We start from the raw sequence: 20,047 nt of genomic DNA on the forward strand, positions 1-20,047 counted from the left end.
TTGTTTTTGTTGACATGGCTAATGCCAAACACAACCTAACTAACCACAAGGAGACGTAAAACACAACTTTCACACTGCAAGTAGAAGTGCTGCAAAAAACTAAAACAAGAAGCAAAGTCTGTGTTCTCCATTTATTCATTTTTTTACTCCCCAAGAGAAGCATAAATATTTTATAGAAGAGAACAGCGGTCTCGTTATTTACAAGATATAATAAATGTCTTACAACTCACAATAAGTGTGTTTCTGTGTTCTGAGGGCTGGGGAGTAACAGATACAGAGGAATGGAGGGAGATAAGTCTTCTCTCTATTTCTCCTTAACTACAGTACAATCTTTTAACAGTTGAGTGGACACAGCCCACCCCCATTTTTGTCATCATATGTACCTGAACAGAGTGAGAAAGGTTGTTCCTGTGACATGGTGGCAGACTATTATATAGGAGACCCTCCGATAGAAGGGATGGAAGAGACAAATACACAAACATGCAGTCAACCAGATAAGCAGTAGTTTAGATATCACACACACTAAACACTCACAAATAACTCTTACTAGTTCAGGAGTAAAGGAGTCCTCCGATGCTTTTATCCAGGTATGAGTCAGTTTCTCTCGCCAGAATCAGAACAATCCACTATTCAGCTATGCATTTGAAATTGCATGGAGATGAAATGATTGACATAAGAGGTACTCCTAAGAGTGATTTACATTCCATAAACTATTTTCTTAGCTGAAGTGTTTGCCAAGTATTAGTCCAGTGTCACAACCTAGCAGCTGTCATTACAATGGGCACCTCCCCTATAACCCCCCCCCCTAATTCTTACCCCATCTCCCATTCTCAGACCACTCAATATAAGGCACTCCTACAGGGGCAGACAGGTGACTTAAGGGGGGGGGGGGGGGGGGGGCTATGACTGACTGTGACATTGCATCCAGCAGTAACCCTCTCTAACCCACTGATCCAGGAGAATGAACCGTGTACAAAACCCCTACCTCCTGGAGGGGAGCCTGCTCCTTATTGGTCACACACCTCAGTCAAAGTAATCAACCAGATCACATCCACCTGAGAGGCGGGGTTACCCCTTTAAATGCCCCCACCTGCAGTAATTAGTCCTCTTTCAACCATACCAGCATGGAACCTAAGATGTGCGTTTATTGACTAAGTATTGCAAGAATGTGGTGTGAAAAGTCTCTTGAGCATTGTTGTAAATGTAACATATACACTGAGGACAAAATATTAAGAATGCCTGCTCTTTCTATGACAGACTGACCAGGTGAATCCAGCTGAAAGCTATGATCCCTTAATGATGTCACTTGTTAAATCCACTTCAATCAGTGTAGATGAAGGGGAGGAGACAGGTTAAAGAAGGATTTTTAAGCCTTGATACATGGATTGTATGTGCGTGCAACTCAAAATTAGGAAGACGTTCTTTATTGTTGTACACTGTGTACTTTGTTTTTACCTCTAAACTAAGTGTTTAATTGATGGCTAATTGTATAGCATATTCTTGTAGACATACCCATTGCGTTGCCTCCTACTTAAGACTATAAACTATTTTCAAAGGGGAATTAGCTGTACCTTCAGAGCCCAAGTTACAGTAAATAGATAGAAACACCACTTTCTCCCAGGAAAGAGAAAGGTTGGGGGTTTGTGCGTTATAAGTAGTGCTATGCATTGTGGGAGCTGAGGGAGAGAGGTGGCCAGAGGGTTGATGAGGAAGTAACCAAAACCATTCTCTCCTCACGGGGGAAAAAGCAACACAACAGAGCGAATAATACTGGACTAATCTGGAGGAGCGCCCCCAGTGTCTAATCTGATAAGTGCGCTTAAACAAACCGACAAGCCACAGTAGGAAGCCCCTTCACACAACAAAACCGAGTGAGGAAAGTAGAGATTAGCTAAAGTCAATGACATTTTCAAACTGCAGCTTTACACACGTGTGTTCTGGCTCATATCATCGGTTTCTGGACCAATCAGACGACCCTGAATGTGTTCGCATTTGATGAAGGGTCGGGAAGGTACTCAGATCCAGACTCTTTGCAGTGAAGAAACTAACGTTCGTGGGCGTGGCATAGCGTTTGGCACGAGCAAAGAGTCTGGGTTGCCAGGCAACTTTGTATCCCTCATTTACTTAGTTTCCTTTAATTTGGCAGTTACCTGTATGTGTGTGTGTATTTTGGAGCCTTGCCACAGAGAGAGAGAGAGAGAGAGAAACAGAACTAACAGAAGTTGGTGGGCTGTGTTGTATTGGAGTATTCGCTCAGTAATGAGAGGCTCTTCTTGTTGTTCAAGGGGTGGGGTGTCAGGGTTCAGATGGGGTCATAGAGTCAAGGGACATGGCTTAGAGTGGCAGCTGGAAAGAGATGTCCACATGAGCCTCCTGAGCCAGCGACACAATTTCAGAAAGCTTTACAACCTGCAAAGAGGAAACAGAGAGAGAATACTTTAAACAGAAGCACAGCAGAAGGGAACTATATGAGTGATATCATTATAAAACAGACAAAAACACTAAAAGTGAATAGTTTTAATTGCGGGGGGCTGTAACTGCCACAGGGTGGTCATGCCAAGCTGCCATTGTGCTGGCTAACTGATGCTTGTCTCTTTTGGGTGTAAAACACTCCAAAAACAAAGGAGAGCGAGTGGAGAGGAGAGATAGTGGGAGTCAGTGAGAGCAAAGCCAGACTAGTGGTAGAGGGAAAGATAGATGGAGGGGTGAGATGAGAGAAAGGGGGCCTCTGCTCTGACTCAATGTCACTGCTGCTAGCTCTGCCAGAAATCAAAGCCATAAAACTCAGGCAGTGTCACTTCAACCAGTCAAGATGGCGAAGAACTGGGTTTAAAAACTGTCACTATACCCTGACGGTGTCAATTGACACACACCCCACGCGCACACACACACACATTCAACCCTGCTGGTGACCCTCGTCTCACACACATTTTTACACACTGCCCTCACACACACCTCAAACAGTTCCTGACATTCCTTTTCACATTCACACACTTCACATAGACCTACTGTACCACACACACACACCACCCTACATAAACCAGACCGGGTGCTTAGAGGGGTAGAGGTAGAGAGGTGTGTGTACCATTCTAGCGGCCTCGTCCAGATCATCACAGGCCAGGAGCTTCAGTGGGCTAGCGGCAATCAAAGCTTTGGCATCATCCACTCTGGATCCTGAAACATAACAGAATGAGGCTGAAGGAATCCTGATCTTTTAGAAAGCTCTTTGGTTCTCTTTTATATAGCTCAGATATCAGTAAGTGGACTGGAGGGAGGCAGGGCATGAAAGGGATAACAAATCCAGTTATTTGTGTCATCCGTAATTTATAATTGTGCACCCAACTCACTCGGGTGCTTCGCTATATCACATTTGACATTGTCCGTAAAGCTTGAGTTCAGTTGCACACAAAAAAATCATACAATGATGGAAAGACCTGTGTGTTGTCCTTGTTAATGCAGTCAGAGAACAGCTGCAACTTCTTAATAATAGACTCAATTTTGTCCTACACATTGAATATAGTTGCACAGAGTCCCTGTAATCCAAGATTCAGATCATTCAGGTGAGAAAAATCATCACCCAGATAGGCCAGTTGTGTGAGAAACTTCATCATCATGCAAGCGGTCAGACAAGTGAAAATTAAACTTGTCTCTCAATTTTAAAAAACGTGTCAATACTTTACCCCTTCATAACCAGCGCACTTCTTCTGTATGTTGTAAAAGCATTATGGTCGCTGCCCATATCATTGCATAGTACAAATAATACACAGTTTAGGGGCCTTGCTTTAACAAAGCTAACCATTTTCACTGTAGTGTCCAAAACGTATTTCAAGCTGTCAGGCATTCCCTTGGCAGCAAGAGCCTCCCGTGGATGCTGCAGTGTACCCAAGTGGCGTTGGGAGCAATTGCTTGCGCGTACGTTACCACTCCACTATGTCTCCCTGTTATGGCGTTTGTGCCATCAGTACAGACACCAACATGAGCAGCAGCTAAGTTTGGCTACAGACAAACCGTTAGTGGAATACCAGCGAGAAAGTAACGGTTAATGTGATTGATGTTAATTATTTGACTAGACTACCTGTATTTGACATTGTGTTGTTGTTTCCCTGAACACTAGATGGTTTCATTTTAGGCAGTGAAACGAGGCTATTCAGGCAAGAAAAAACCTCACCCAAATGTATAGCCCAGTTTGAAAATATAAATTATCTGTTTGAAAATGTGAAGAAAAAAATTTTAACGTTAAAAAAAAAAATTATACATTTTTAAAAATGTGAATCACATTTTTTTATTTGGCGTACCCCCGACGGCATTGCGAGTAGCCCTGGGAATACCAGGTCTAGACAATTGGAATAATAACCCTGCATCATGATTACAAAAGCATTTAAAATAGCAGACTAAATAAATTAGAAGTCTAATTTGTGAAAGTTCATTATACATTACTAAACCGTTTGTGAAGGAAATAATTTTAGTACAATTACATTTAGTTTATGAGTGATTGAGTTCTGTATAACTTCGCACATTCTATTTGTCCTTGTGTGTTTCAAACATGTCCAGAAGGGAGAGGCTGGGAGCTACAGGGTCCCATAGTGCCGGTATTATGTGATACTTAGGTCCAATACAATATGCATTGCAATTCTCACAATTCTATATGTATTGCGATTCGATGTTCTAAACATATTGCTCACCATGTCTGCTGCAGAAAGTGAGCCATGAGAAAACACATTTGAAATAAATGCTGAAAACAAATTGGTACCTTATTTAAAAAAAGATAGAGAACAAGCTATGAAGGAAAAATAATATTGCGATAGTAAATCGTAAAAAATAACATCCCGATATGCAACTGTATCAATTTTTTACCCTCACATCACTAGTGTGTGTGGGGAAGTACTAGAAGAGCCTAATCCTGACAGGCTGCTTGCTCGTTGACCTTTAAAATGCCACGCTCCACTGTCGCCCCCTACCTCTCTCCCAGCCCAGTATGTGCGCCAAAATGGCAGTGTAGTAGCCTATATAACAAAGCTAAAATAGTTTTCACTGTAATTGCCACAGGGTGGTCATGCCAAGCTGCTATTGTGCTGGCTACCTCGTGCTTGACGGTATAAGGGAGGTCAGTCTCACCTTGTAACCGCACCACAATGGGGATCTTCAGGTCCAGGTCTGTAACAGCCATGATGATGCCCTGAGCGATGATGTCACACCTCATGATGCCACCAAAGATGTTCACAAGGATGGCCTGCACCTGAGGACCACAAACCAAAGAAGTTGACCATGAAAGCATAAACGAAGATATTGACCATAGAAGACCAAAAACCAAGCAATCACAAATTCATACAGGAACAATAACCAAACCTTAAAAAAAAAAAATATATAACTTCAACAAAATCAAGATCACACTGTAAATGTAATGTGTATTATAAAACTGTAGTGGTTTAAATTAACACGTATAAATACCACACCATTACTGAGGCTCCATAATAAACCACAGACACCACTAGGACCACACTAAGCAGGTGTCAACACAGCAATGGGACCACAAATCTCCCATGAGAGCTTATAACCATCTATCAAAAACCTACTCACCCATCAATGAATGAATGAATGACTAACTGTATGTCACACAGCAGGTTAGAACCCTCCCTGTACTCCCTCTAAAGTCCTCCCCCATTCAAAATCCCACAGTTAAATGTCACCCAATAGGTTCCACCAGTAGTAAACCACACCCTCCGAGTGAGCTATCCTACTGATATCTTCAGGTAACTCCAGACTAATGTCTGTCAAAAGATACACCTACTAACTAGGGGATGTGTGTACTGAAAAGTTACTTTATACAACCGTAACCTACCTGAAGGTCCAAACATCAGGAATTCCTAATGAATCCCTACCCCCTAACTCTATCAAAACATCAATAGTATCAACTGCAGGCTACTACTGCTCTAGATACCCAGCTATCCCGTTCCAGTTGGGAATAGAGGTCAGGGTGAAGGACTGTGGAACACTTGACATGTCTGTGCTTATTGGTGCCACAGTGAGAAGTGAGTGCCTACTGCAGATTAATGCTTCTTCAATGACAACCAGAGATGCTAGGTGTTACAGTGGTAAGTGTCCCCCATTCCCAGTCCTTACCTTCCTGTCAGATGTGATGAGTTTAAAGGCCTCCATCACCTGGTGGGCTGTAGCTCCGCCCCCCACGTCCAGGAAGTTGGCGGGCGTGCCACCATGCAGCTTGATGATGTCCATGGTGGCCATGGCAAGACCAGCCCCGTTCACTACACAAACACAGAGAATATAGAGTGAATATACATTTTTATTTTATTTTTATCACTACTGCTACTATAAAGCTAGGTGTGTGGTGCTGTGAAGCAGTGTTGGGTGTGTTGTGGCACTCACCCAGACACCCGATGGATCCGTCCAGGCCAATGTAGTTGAGGTCAGCCTTGGCTGCCTGTCGGTCCCTGGCATCCTCCTGGGTCCAGTCCTGCATGTCAAACACCTTCTTCTGGCGATATGCTGCGTTCGAGTCAAAGTTGATCTTGGCGTCCATGCACATCACTGTCAGAGAGACACACAGGAGACAGAGGCTGAGCCCAAGATGGCTGACATCATCATTTGGTGACAAAAACCTAATGACCCTGTAACTTCATTACAACAAAGCCAGAGGCAGATGTCCGTTTGTACTTGGAGGGAACATTTTCCAATGCCTGGTCCAAGGTGCAACAGATTATCTATACTGAACAAAAATATAAAAACGCAACATTCAACAATTTCAAAGATTTTACTGAGTTACAGTTCATATAAGGAAATCAGTCAATTGAAAAAAAAAAAAATCATTACGCCCCAATCTATGGATTTCACATGACTGGGAATACAAATGTTGTCACAGATACCTTAAAAAGAAAAGTAGGGGTGTGGATCAGAAAACCAGTAAGTATCCATTTGCCTCATGCATCTCCTTCGCAGATAGTTGATTAGGCTGTTGATTGTGACCTGTGGAATGTAGTCCCACTCCTATTCAATGGCTGTGCAAAGTGGCTTGATATTGGCGAGAACTGGAACACGCTGCTGTACACGGCGATCCAGAGCAAACCAAACATGCTCGATGGGTAACATGTCTGGTGAGTATTCAGGCCATGGAAGAACAGGGGCATTTTCCATTTCCAGGAATTGTGTACAGATCCTTGCAACATGGGCCATGCATTATCATGCTGAAACATGGAGGTGATGGCTGCAGATAAATGGCACGACAATTAGCCTCAGGAGCTCGTCACGGTATCACTGTGCATTCAAATTGCCATCGATAAAAATGCAATTGAGTTTGTCAGTAGTTTATGCCTGCCCATACCATAATCCCACCACCACGGGGCATTCTGTTCACAACGTTGACATCAGCAAACTGCTCATCCACACAACTGACAAATTCTATAAAACGACATCGGAAGCGGCTTATGGTAGAGAAATTAACATAAAATGATCTGGCAACAGCTCTGTTGGACATTCCTGCAGTCAGCATGCCAATTACATGCTCCCTCAAAACATGAGACATCTGTGGCATTGTGCTATGTGACAAAACAACACATTTTAGAGTGGCCTTTTATTGTCCCCAGCACAAGGTGGACCTGTGTAATGATTAGGGTTGACCCCATTTAGTAGACTGGACAATTGTTTGGTCGATGGGCTGTTTGTCGACTGACATTTCTTTAGTCACGCAGTAGCAAAATAAATAAATGCAAATCATGGTGTACTAGACACCCGTCTGGCTTCAAAATCACCCATAAACAGTACTGTTCAAAAGTTTGGGGTCACTTAGAAATGTCCTTGTTTTTGAAAGAAAAGCTAATTTTGCATTCATTAAAATAACATCAAATTTATCAGAAATACAGTGTAGACATTGTTAATGTTGTAAATGATTATTGTAGCTGGAAACAGCTGATTTGTTACGGAATATCTACATAGGCCCATTATCAGCAACCATCATTCCTGTGTTCCAATGGCATGTTGTGTTAGATAATCCAAATGTATCATTTTAAAAGGCTAATTGATCATAAGAAAACCCTTTTGCAATTATGTAAGCACAGCTGAAAACGGTTCTGATTAAAGAAGCAATAAAACGAACGGGCCTTGTTTAGACTAGTTGAGTATCTGGAGCATCAGCATTTGTGGATTCGATTACAGGCTCAAAATGGCCAGAAAGAAAGAACTTTCTTCTGAAACTCGTCAGTCTAGACACTAGACACATTAGTGTCTAGTCTGAGAAACAGACGCCTCACAAGTCCTCAACTGGCATCTTCATTATATAGTACCCGCAAAACACGAGCCTCAACAGTGAAGAGGCGACTCCTGGATACTGGCCTTCTAGGCAGAGTTCCTCTGTCCAGTGTCTAATAGTTTACATTGTTCCAAACTGTCAGAAAAATTATATTCTAATCTAACAGCACTTGTTTGGCACACATAATATGCACGCATCGTTTGCTCCTTACTTCCTTTTTCCTGATCTACAGTATTTTCTACAACGATCACATTCATTCCACATATCTGACTTCCCCTTTACCCACTGAGAAACCACATACCCCATTTTGTTTATTTGTCACATCCTCTGCATCCATTTTTCTGTCACGTGTTATGGTGTTCAGAGTTTGTTATAACCTATTTATTGATGTGATTATGATATGCTATAGGTCACGCCCTATTGGTCATGTTTCACGTAAAGAGAGCAATGGTTGAGGGAATAGGAAAATGTTTTTCCTTAACAAATTAGGGATTACAGTAACAACTTTTCAGTCAGAAATAGCTAAAATTATTTTGCAGCTTCAACAACACAGACAGCGCGATACACTGCTGATATTCTGTAGTGGTCACTGCAGCAAGGAGAGACAGACACCGGGTGCTAGTCACACAGTCACTTGCTTTTTTTTTAACACAGCAAGTCTGAACCAGGCCCGGCACAATCAAATCAATTGTGGTCGGACTCCCTCGAGACATTTGTCTCTTAATCAAAACAGTGTGCTTAAAGCATCAGACAAGCTCAGTGCAAATAGTTGATTTGATTAAAACACATAGGATTTGTCTATATATGGAAAAATACACCGTTTAACATTTCAACCAATCGATTGGTGAAAAAAATTCTTGGTCAACCAAGATTTTTTTTAGTCGGTGATAGCCATTGTAATGATCATGCTGTTTAATCAGCTTCTTGATATGCCACACCTGTCAGGTGGATGGACAATCTTGGCAAAGGATACATTCTTACTAACAGGGTTGTAAACAAATGTGTGCACAAATTTTGAAAGAAATAATATTTTTACGTGTATGAAAAATGTCTGGGATCTTTTATTACCGCTCATGAAATCAACACTTTACATGTTGCGTTTATTTTTGTTGAGTATAGTTCTGTGACATAGCTTTACTGTGTAACCATGGTTGGCTGTACTGTACATGTCAAGGACAGATCTGGGTTATTGACAGATGTTGCTAATGTAGTAGGGTCAAAGGGTCAGCACTGGCCATTCCTACTGTCAATCAACTCTCCTGGTATGTTTGGGGTTGGTCAAGTCAGCCCATAACCACAAGGTCATTCGAAGTACATATGAGCACTGGAATGCCTTTTACATTTCAAAGCTAACATAAGGCCTCTTATTTGACCCAGTCACCATACTCTACCATGTATGGCTATGATGTTGAAGACAGTTGGTTGTGCAATAACGCCATCATTCCTTCAGTACCATGGGGTTTAGCTGCCTAATTGGCCCATCAGTTAAAAGTGCAGTGATTCACACTAGGGTTTTTCACTGGGAGTGTGTTAATGAGAATGATTGACTGAGTCATAGATCAATGGGAGAAGCCTCCAACCAAGCAACACACTCTCACCCAGCTCTTCACACTGGCGTGACTAACAACATCACTAGGAACGAAAAGCAAGTGTATGTGTACCCTGGCCAGAGGCGTCCTCCACCATGGGGTTGATCTCCAGCATGGAGGCGTCAAACTTCATGAAGACGTTGTAGAGCTTGATTATGTTAGCAGCTGCGTCGTCAATCAGAGCAGCAGGGAAGCCCATCTTTGTGGCAATCTGGAGAGAGAGCGAAGACAGAGAAGACAGAGAAAAGAGCGAGGGAGCAAAAGAAAGAAATGTATCAATATCAGTTCTTCAAATCTACATTGTTTGTCATTTATTTCTACTTTAGCAACATTTAGAAATCTATTACCAGCTTGTAAAACACTTGAATTCAATTGAAGGTGAGAGGAGTTGAAGAAGAGCAGGAACAAATGATAATGAGGGGTATAGTCTGGGTTGGCGCCCCCCTTGGGTTGTGCCGTGGCGGAGATCTTTGTGGGCTATACTCGGCCTTGTCTCAGGATGGTAAGTTGGTGGTTGAAGATATCCCTCTAGTTGTGTGGGGGCTGTGCTTTGGCAAAGTGGGTGGGGCAGGTGTTTGGCCCTGTCCGGGGGTATCATCAGATGGGGCCACAGTGTCTCCTGACCCAGCCTCCAGTATTTATGCTGCAGTAGTTTGTGTCGGGGGGCTAGGGTCAGTCTTATATGTGGAGTATTTCTTCTGTCTTATCCGATGTCCTGTGTGAATTTAAGTATGCTCTCTCTAATTCTCTCTTTCGGAGACCTGAGCCCTAGGACCATTCTTCAGGACTACCTGGCGTGATGACTCCTTGCTATTCCCAGTCCACCTGGCCGTGCTGCTGCTCCAGTTTCAACTGTTCTACTTGCGGCTATGGAACCCTGACCTGTTCACCGGTCGTGCTACCTGTCCCAGACCTGCTGTTTTCAACTCTCTAGAAACAGCAGGAGCGGTAGAGATACTCTCAATGATTGGCTATGAAAAGCCAACTGACATTTACTCCTGAGGTGCTGAATTGTTGCACCCACAACAACTACTGTGATTATTATTATTTGACCATGTTGGTCATTTATGAACATTTGAACATCTTGGCCATGTTCTGTTATAATCTCCACCCGGCACAGCCAGAAGAGGACTGGCCACCCCTCATAGCCTGGTTCCTCTCTAGGTTTCGGCCTTTCTAGGGAGTTTTTCCTAGGCACCGTACATCTACACCTGCTTTGCTTGCTGTTTGGGGTTTTAGGCTGGGTTTCTGTACAGCACTTTGAGATATCAGCTGATATAAGGGGGGCTATATAGAAGGGCTATATAAATAATTAGATTTATAGTGAATGTGAGAGACATTGGCAGGTCATGGTAACATTGCAGGCACTCTAAGACACATGTAGTGTGTGAGATGCAATGTTGACTGAGCATATCAAAGTCAAAACCTGATGTTTAAAGATATTACACTGCCTAACTAGGGGACATGCCTAACTAATAAGGTTCTGAGGCCCTTGTCTTTAGAGAGAAACTCAAAACAGACCTAATTTGAAAATAAATGTTACTGCAAGTTGTTTGTTTAAACATGGACCAAAATAGCTAGTTTTAAAATCAGGTGGAGTATTGTTTATTTACCAGGATAGGTAATGTTTCCTGGGATCTAAGACACTGAAAGACAAATCAAGAGGTATTTTTACAACCCGATCTCAACTGTACCGAAACAGCTTGTTCCATCTTGATTCCCTCCATGATGTCGATTGGCTCCTTCACAATGGCGTCGGGATTCTCCGCTGCCACATCCTCGATGTTCACGCCCCCCTGAGAGCTGCCAATCAACACGGGGCCCTGTTCAGAGGGAGGGGCCGAGAGATTATGAGTACCAATCATTTTCCACATTCATTGAGTGGCAATCAAACTAAAAAAAAGCAAATTAATGGAACATAGGTCTCACAGCAAATCAAATTGTATTTGTCACATGCTTCGTAAACAACAGGTGTAGACTAACAGTGAAATGCTTACTTACGGGCCCTTCCCAACAATGTAGAGAGAAAAATAAAAAAATAATAACACAAGGAATTACACAATGAGTAACAATAACTTGGCTATATATACCATTACAGTGGTACTGCAGGGGTACAATGTAATTGAGGTAGATACATAAAGGTAGGGCTAAAGTGACTGGATAGATAATAAAAAGCAGCAGCATATGTGATGAGTAAAAAGAGTTGTGCAAAAAGGGTCAATATAGATATTAAATAGTTAACCTAATAGTACCTGGGCTATCATAAATAAATGTAACAAACGATCGAATTGATCCATTGGTCTTCAAATTCTCAATGACAACGGGTGTCTCATTATCCTATTTAGAGAACAGAGCTATAACAGCAGCTGGCCAAGCAAGTCCCACGGAGCACAAGTATTACAACATGTCCACGGCCATGTCCTTTACCACTACGCCATCTAGTGGGACCATCCAACACAATCAACATTCAAAATCAAGAATAACAGCTGCCCAATATGTCAAATCTGACAGCCTGACCCAGAATGGCTGAGGGTGATTTATCAGCTGTTGTCACCTGAGAGGCGTGAAGGGGCGGGAATGGCCTCACCTGGAAGGATCTCTCCATGGTGATGGCGAAGTAGTACTCCCTGCGGGGGTACCTGCGCTCACAGATGAACACCTGGTTACAGATACGGCCCTGCTCGCCTGTCTGCTTGGTGTACAGCTTACGACCAATCATCTGAGAGGAGATGTCCCGGGCCTCCTCTGGACTGTAGGAGAGGGGAAGAGAGACAGAAGAATTGACACAGAGTAGAAATGGGTGCAGTTTGAGAGGAGTTCTCTCGGACACTCACGAGTAGACAATCTTCACTCCTCCCTTCAGACCTCCCTCGAAGGTGCCTTTGCCTCGGCCTCCAGCCAACACTTGAGCCTTCACCACTAGATCCTTGGTGCCTGAGACACCCACCCACACACACACACACACACGAGGGAGAAAGAGACCGTAGCAGTTACAGACTAAGCCCAACACTCCACTGCCAATTACACACACAGACCGATAATAATGCAGATGTACAAACTACAAAAAACATTGTCAGTGCATACACTGCCTAACACAACCTTTCTAGCAAAGGCATGCACTCATGGCCCTAAATGACTAGGCTACTTCTGGACATTGTCAAGTTAATCTGTATCCACAACCAGAAAACTGTGTTAGCATCGAGTAAGTTACACAGTGAATGGATACATTGTTCTACATCATGTTTAGCCCTACTCATTACCACAGAGGAATTCAGTAGGTCAGAGATGATTTAACTTTATTGATCTAGTATAGTAACATATTAACAAAGTTAGACAACACACCATTACAGTTAGTTACAGAGTAGGCTACATAAAAATGACATGCCTAAAACATCTATGTAAAGCCTGGGAGGACATTTTGATTTCATTAACATATAATAAACACTAGTTTGAATCAAATTAAAATAATATCCCTAGTCCAGAGCAATGCCATTTATCAAAAAGGCTAGTCCAAGAGTAGAGTAATTCCATGACACTGGCCCCTGAGGAAAAGGAAGCACTGATAGGTGTAAACAGGTTACTGTGTGTCCAGCTGAGCACAGCAGGCTGCAGAAGTGTTAACTGATAGCCTTGGGTTCAGTGTTATGTTTAGACTGTAGTCTCTACTGCCGCCTCAGAGGCTATTAAAAACACCCTAAACAAGGCCAAGGGTCACACCATGTCAGATGTAGGCTACAGGTTCTGTGTGCAGCACTCTCAGATTAGTCCAGAGATATTTGGGTGAATGTGTATACATGCCATTTTCAAAGTAACAAGAAAGTACACTAGGGCTGACTCCAAAGATTTGAATAGATTCGATTTCGATTTGTTAACTCCGATTTGATTCAAATCACTTTTGCTGATTCGCAAATGCAGATGAGCAGTCACACACACCAGAATGCCCCATAACAATGGTACACCCCCCCCAAGCCCCTAAAGGGACAGGTAAGTATTTTAACATAACATGAGACTATGTTCGTATACTTAACTTTTATTATTTCTCATTGTTGTTGCATTGTCAAGAAGGAACTTGCAAGTTAGCATTTGGGGCTCCCGAGTGGTGCAGCAGTCTAAGGCACTGCATCTCAGTGCCTGAGACATCACTACAGACACTCTGGTTTGCTTCCAGGCTGGATCACAACCAGCCGTGATTGGGAGTGCCATAGGGCGGAGCAGAATTGGCCCAGCGTTATCCGTGTTTGGCCAATGTAGGCAATCATTGTAAATAAGAATTTGTTCTTAACTGACTTGCCTAGTTAAATTAAAAGGTATTTAAAAATAGATATATATACACTGCTCCAAAAAATAAAGGGAACACTTAAACAACACAATGTAACTCCAAGTCAATCACACTTCTGTGAAATCAAACTGTCCACTTAGGAAGCAACACTGATTGACAATAAATTTCACATGCTGTTGTGCAAATGGAATAGACAACAGGTAGAAATTATAGGCAATTAGCAAGATACCCCCAATAAAGGAGTGGTTCTGCAGGTGTGGACCACAGACCACTTCTCAGTTCCTATGCTTCCTGGCTGATGTTTTGGTCACTTTTGAATGCTGGCGGTGCTTTCACTCTAGTGGTAGCATGAGACGTAGTCTACAACCCACACAAGTGGCTCATGTAGTGCAGCTCATCCAGGATGGCACATCAATGCGAGCTGTGGCAAGAAGGTTTGCTGTGTCTGTCAGCGTAGTGTCCAGAGCATGGAGGCGCTACCAGGAGACAGGCTAGTACATCAGGAGACGTGGAGGAGGCCGTAGGAGGGCAACAACCCAGCAGCAGGACCGCTACCTCCGCCTTTGTGCAAGGAGGAGCAGGAGGAGCACTGCCAGAGCCCTGCAAAATGACCTCCAGCAGGCCACAAATGTGTATGTGTCTGCTCAAATGGTCAGAAACAGACTCCATGAGGGTGGTATGAGGGCCCGACGTCCATAGGTGGGGGTTGGGCTTACAGCCCAACACCGTGCAGGACGTTTTTCATTTGCCAGAGAACACCAAGATTGACAAATTCGCCACTGGCGCCCTGTGCTCTTCACAGATGAAAGCAGGTTCACACTGAGCACATGTGACAGACATGACAGTCTGGAGACGCCGTGGAGAACGTTCTGCTAACTGTAACATCCTCCAGCATGACCGGTTTGGCGGTTTGGCGGTGGGTCAGTCATGGTGTGGGGTGGCATTTCTTTGTGCTCGCCAGAGGTAGCCTGACTGCCATTAGGTACCGAGATGAGATCCTCAGACCCCTTGTGAGACCAAATGCTGGTGCGGTTGGCCCTGGGTTCCTCCTAATGCAAGACAATGCTAGACCTCATGTGGCTGGAGTGTGTCAGCAGTTCCTGCAAGAGGAAGGCATTGATGCTAATGGACTGGCCCGCCCGTTCCCCTGACCTGAATCCAATTGAGCACATCATGTCTCGCTCCATCCTTTAGTCCATGCTTTAGTCCAGGTCTGGGAGGAGATCCATCAGGAGACCATCCGCCACCTCATAAGGAGCATGCCCAGGCGTTGTAGGGAGGTCATACAGGCACGTGGAGGCCACACACACTACTGAGCCTCATTTTTACTTGTTTTAAGGACATTAGATCAAAGTTGCATCAGCCTGTAGTGTGGTTTTCCACTTTAATTTTGAGTGTGACTCCAAATCCAGACCTCCATGGGTTGATACATTTAATTTCCATTGATAATTTGTGTGATTTTGTTGTCAGCACATTCAACTATGTAAAGAAAAAAGTATTTAATAAGAATATTTAATTCATTCAAATCTAGGATGTGTTATTTTAGTGTTCCCTTTATTTTTTGGAGCAGTGCATATATATTATAATAATAAACTATTTGTTGGACAATGTATACCATCCGTATCCTGTACATACGCCTAATAAAACTTCAAACTTGATAAATGTTGAAAACATGTTGGCTCACCATTTACAAAGAAGATATAATATGGAGAACAGGCTATTAGTATGAGAAGTATCGAAGTTTTGGATCAGGTACAGTCAACAGATGCTGGTTTTCGTTAGTAATTAAAGCTACTAAGTGCCGTTTTAGGGCCGTCTTTGTGCCTTTTGAATTCTTATAAGATATTATAAACTTCCAGACGTTCTCTCTGACCTCTTACTATGGCACTACGATGATACAGAGAAATCCCTAGATTACAGTATAGGCCTACAGCCCACTCTGACAACATATCTTACTCAGTAGTGCTGACTGATTAGTGCCTTTGAGGTCGGTTTGGATTATGATTTTTTATATATTATATATATATATATTTTTTTAAACATGAAATGCACTATGCATGACGTGGGTTGAATGCTGTAACACAGAATAAAACAATAAAATCAGATGATGGTACTGAGTACTGACTGCCCAATACTGCTTATCACTTATTAACATTACAAAAAATACAATTATTTTAATTGTTGTCTATTACATTTGTTTTATTTGATGACTTTATCATTTAATTCCAAGTCATCATCTCATCTCTATAGAGCGGCTGCCTATGATGTCTGACAAAATCTCTATTTTAGTAATTCTTAAAAGTAAATAAGGAAAACTTTTATGACTGCTGAATACCAACTACCAATCACTTAGATTGTGTATTTTCAGGTAGAGATACCGCATCTCACGAAAATAAACTGTTTTCTATCGCGCCTTCTTCCATCCCATCTCACTCTCTTTCTGCCCCACAATAACCTAACATAGCAGGCGTGAAAGAAACACAGACCAGACGAGTAGGCATCCAATGAATTATGCTATATACAGGGGGTTCAGGTACCGAGTCAATGTGCGGGGGTACAGGTTAGTCAAGGAATTTGTACATGTAGGTATTGTTAAAGTGACTATGCATAGATAACAAACCCGTAGTAGCAGCAGTGTAAAAACAAGAAATGCAAATAGTCCATGTGACCATTTGATTAATTGTTCAGCAGTCTTATGACTTGAGGATAGAAGCTGTTAAGGAGCCTTTTGGACCTAGAGTTGGCACTCCGGTACCACTTGCCGTGCGGTAGAAGAGAGCAGTCTATGACCTGGGTGACTGCGGTCCAGTGATCTACTGGGCTGTATGCACCTTACGCTTGGATGCCAAGCAGTTGCCACACCAAGCAGTGATGCAACCGGTCAGGATGCTCTCGATGGTGCAGATGTAAAACTTTGAGGATCTGGGTACCCATGCCATATCTTTTCAGTCTCCTGGGGGGGAAAAGACATTGTCGTGCCCTCTTCACAACTGTCTTGGTGTGTTTGGACTAGAGGTCGATCAATGATTTTTCAACGCCGATACCGATTATTGGAGGACCAAAAAGCCGATGCCGATTTTTAAAAAACATTTGAAATAACAACAATACTGAATGAACACTTATTTTAACTTAATATAATACATCAATAAAATCAATTTAAGTAAATAATGAAACATGTTCAATTTGGTTTAAATAATGCAAAAACAAAGTGTTGGAGAAGAAAGTAAAAGTGCAATATGTGCTATGTAAGAAAGCTAACGTTTCAGTTCCTTGCTCAGAACATGAGAACATATGAAAGCTGGTGGTTCCTTTTAACATGAGTCTTCAATATTCCCAGGTAAGAAGTTTTAGGTTGTAGTCATTATAGGAATTATAGGACTATTTCCCTCTATACCATTTGTATTTCATTAACCTTTGACTATTGACTAATTCTTATAGGCACTTTAGTATTGCCAGTGTAACAGTATAGCTTCCGTTCCTCTAGTTAGCGCGCGCTAACTAGCTAGCCATTTCACTTCGGTTACACCAGCCTCATCTCGGGAGTTGATAGGCTTGAAGTCATAAACAGTGCAATGCTTGACGCACAACGAAGAGCTGCTGGCAAAATGCACAAAAGTGCTGTCTGAATGAATGTTTACGCGCGCCTGCTTCTGCCTACCACCGCTCAGTCAGATACTTGTATGCTCAGTCAGATTATATGCAACGCAGGACACGCTAGATAATATCTAGTAATATCATCAACCATGTGTAGTTAACTAGTGATTATGATTGATGGTGTTTTATAAGATAAGTTTAATGCTAGCTAGCAACTTACCTTGGCTTACTGCATTCGCTTACTGCTTACTCCTTGTGGAGTGCAACAAGAGAGGCAGGTCGATATTGCGTTGGACTAGTTAACTGTAAGGTTGCAAGATTGGATCCCCGAGCTGACAAGGTGAAAATCTGTCGTTCTGCCCCTGATCAAGGCAGTTAACCCACCGTTCCTAGGCCGTCACTGAAAATAAGAATGTGTTCTTAACTGGCTTGCCTAGTTAAATAAAGGTATAAAAATAAAAATCGGCGCCCAAAAATACAATTTTCCGATTGTTATGAAAATTTGAAATCGGCCCTAATTAAATCGGCCACTCCGATTAATCGGTCGACCTCTAGTTTGGATCATAATAGTTTGTTGGTGATGTGGACATCAAGGAACATGAAACTCTCGACCCACTCTACAGCCGTCAATGTAAATGGGTGCTTTTGCACCCGATTTTCCTGCAGTCCACATCATCTCTTTTGTCTTGGTCACGTTGAGGAAGAGGATGGTGTCCTGGCAGTCTCTGACCTCTTCCCTATAGGCTGTCTCATCGTTGTCGGTGATCAGGCCTACCACCGTTGTGTCGTCAGCAAACTTGATGGTGTTGGAGTCGGGTTTGGCCACGCAGACGTGGGTGAATAGGGAGTACAGGAGGGGACTATGCACGCACCCCCAAGTTAGCCTACTCAAATTAATTTGACCACATCCTATTAAGGCATGGCTTACCAATCTCCTTGGCAACAGAGTAGGCTTCATCGGGTGAGCTGGCAACCTTGCCCTCGGGCACACAGACGCCAGCCTCTTTGAGCAGGCCGATGCTCATGTACTCATGCAGGGAGAGGTTTCTCTGCTGCTGCTGAAGGTGGGAGGGCTGCTGCTGAGCCCCAAGAAGGCCGGAGGAACCACCCAGCACCTGGAGAGAGGGGGGGCAGAGGGGGATAGAGGAGAGAAAAAGTTGTAGGGGGGTACATGATGCAGTAACATGACAGTACCTACTCATATGTCAGGGAGAGTACATAGCGCTCTGTGAAAGGACACTGAATAAGAATAGCCACACAAAAAATACAAAAAAGGGCACATACACACAACAAAAAATGTGGAGTAGATGTGTGCAATACTGTAAGTTTGCAGATATGAAAGAGGTACACATTAAACGTCATTTGGGCATCAAATCAATCATTATGTCAACATCAAACTCGTTTTTTTCAAACATGGAACTCGGTTCTAAAAATGTCAGCTTGGTCAGTGCAAGTGAGCATGAACAAACAGCCTGGATGGTGCATACTCTCTCTTCACCCCCCAGAGGCATCATGCACCCCAAAAATCCAAGGAGGCAGAAAGTATGTGAGGATGCTTTGGTGGCTGGAGAACTTAGAACAACTTTTTTTTCCAAACACGTGAACCAACTATTACCTGCAATCTAGTCATAATCATATATATAAGCAAAAAGTTGTTAAGTGCTATTATACAGGACAAATCAGAGGGGGCACTTACCCCTGTACCCCCGATGGGCATGACGCTCCTGGCACCTCCCCGTCCTATCGTCTCTAGTCTATGACAGCTGTGTTGGAGGTCACTGTCTTAACTGGTACTGTATGTGAGCGAAAAGCTATTGCGAACAAATCCCCGAACCCCCATAAGCTTGTTTAAATACATGTACTGATTGATACATTCGTCTTTCCATTGCTAAACAAGCAACGACGTTTGCTAATGTTTAGCTCGCTAGCTATGTAGCTAGTTAGCCAAAAGAGCCAGTTTCCTAGCTACCTCAAAGGAGATAAGCGAATGTCAAATTTCACCCCATTTCTCGGGGACTTCGAAGATGGTGCAGCAGAAAAATAATCACAGGTACAGGCAGCGGGATTTCATAAAATTTTTGTCAAGGTAGAACTTACTTTGGATGCAGTGTTACGCGTCGATCTTGCCCCAGAATTTCTCAGGCTAGCCGACAATCGGCCGCAAATCAGGGACGCCGCCATGTTCCCTTCTCAAGCTAACGAATTGGGTGCATGCGTAGTGACATAAAAAAAAAACATGCGCCCCATGCATAGGCTTGGCTCACATTCAATGGTCTTCACAATTTGAAGACAAGGCTATAAATACATACGGTCAACTGGACATTA

General features: G+C 43.0%; 1 protein-coding gene across 2 annotated transcripts; it reads right to left on the bottom strand.

Moving 5' to 3' along the window:
• Positions 1-121: 121 nt before the first annotated feature.
• Positions 122-20,014, bottom strand: LOC110501738 (succinate--CoA ligase [ADP-forming] subunit beta, mitochondrial). 2 transcript variants are annotated; one of them, XM_021579490.3, is made up of 11 exons: positions 19,820-20,014; positions 18,651-18,837; positions 12,684-12,783; positions 12,437-12,599; positions 11,544-11,672; positions 9,922-10,060; positions 6,385-6,546; positions 6,121-6,263; positions 5,116-5,236; positions 3,086-3,174; positions 122-2,409 (listed from the first exon to the last, which is right to left on the bottom strand). In XM_021579490.3, exons 1-11 carry the CDS (start codon positions 19,901-19,903, stop codon positions 2,335-2,337), a joined length of 1,392 nt encoding a protein of 463 aa, XP_021435165.1. In that variant the 5' UTR covers positions 19,904-20,014; the 3' UTR covers positions 122-2,334. The 2 variants fall into 2 exon arrangements, with proteins under 2 accessions (XP_021435165.1, XP_021435166.1); XM_021579491.3 differs by having other exon boundaries at positions 19,419-19,997.
• Positions 20,015-20,047: the final 33 nt, after the last annotated feature.

Source organism: Oncorhynchus mykiss, chromosome 22 (assembly GCF_057628025.1).
Source record: "Oncorhynchus mykiss isolate SJ-2025 chromosome 22, ASM5762802v1, whole genome shotgun sequence".
Classification (NCBI taxonomy): Eukaryota; Metazoa; Chordata; class Actinopteri; order Salmoniformes; family Salmonidae; genus Oncorhynchus; species Oncorhynchus mykiss.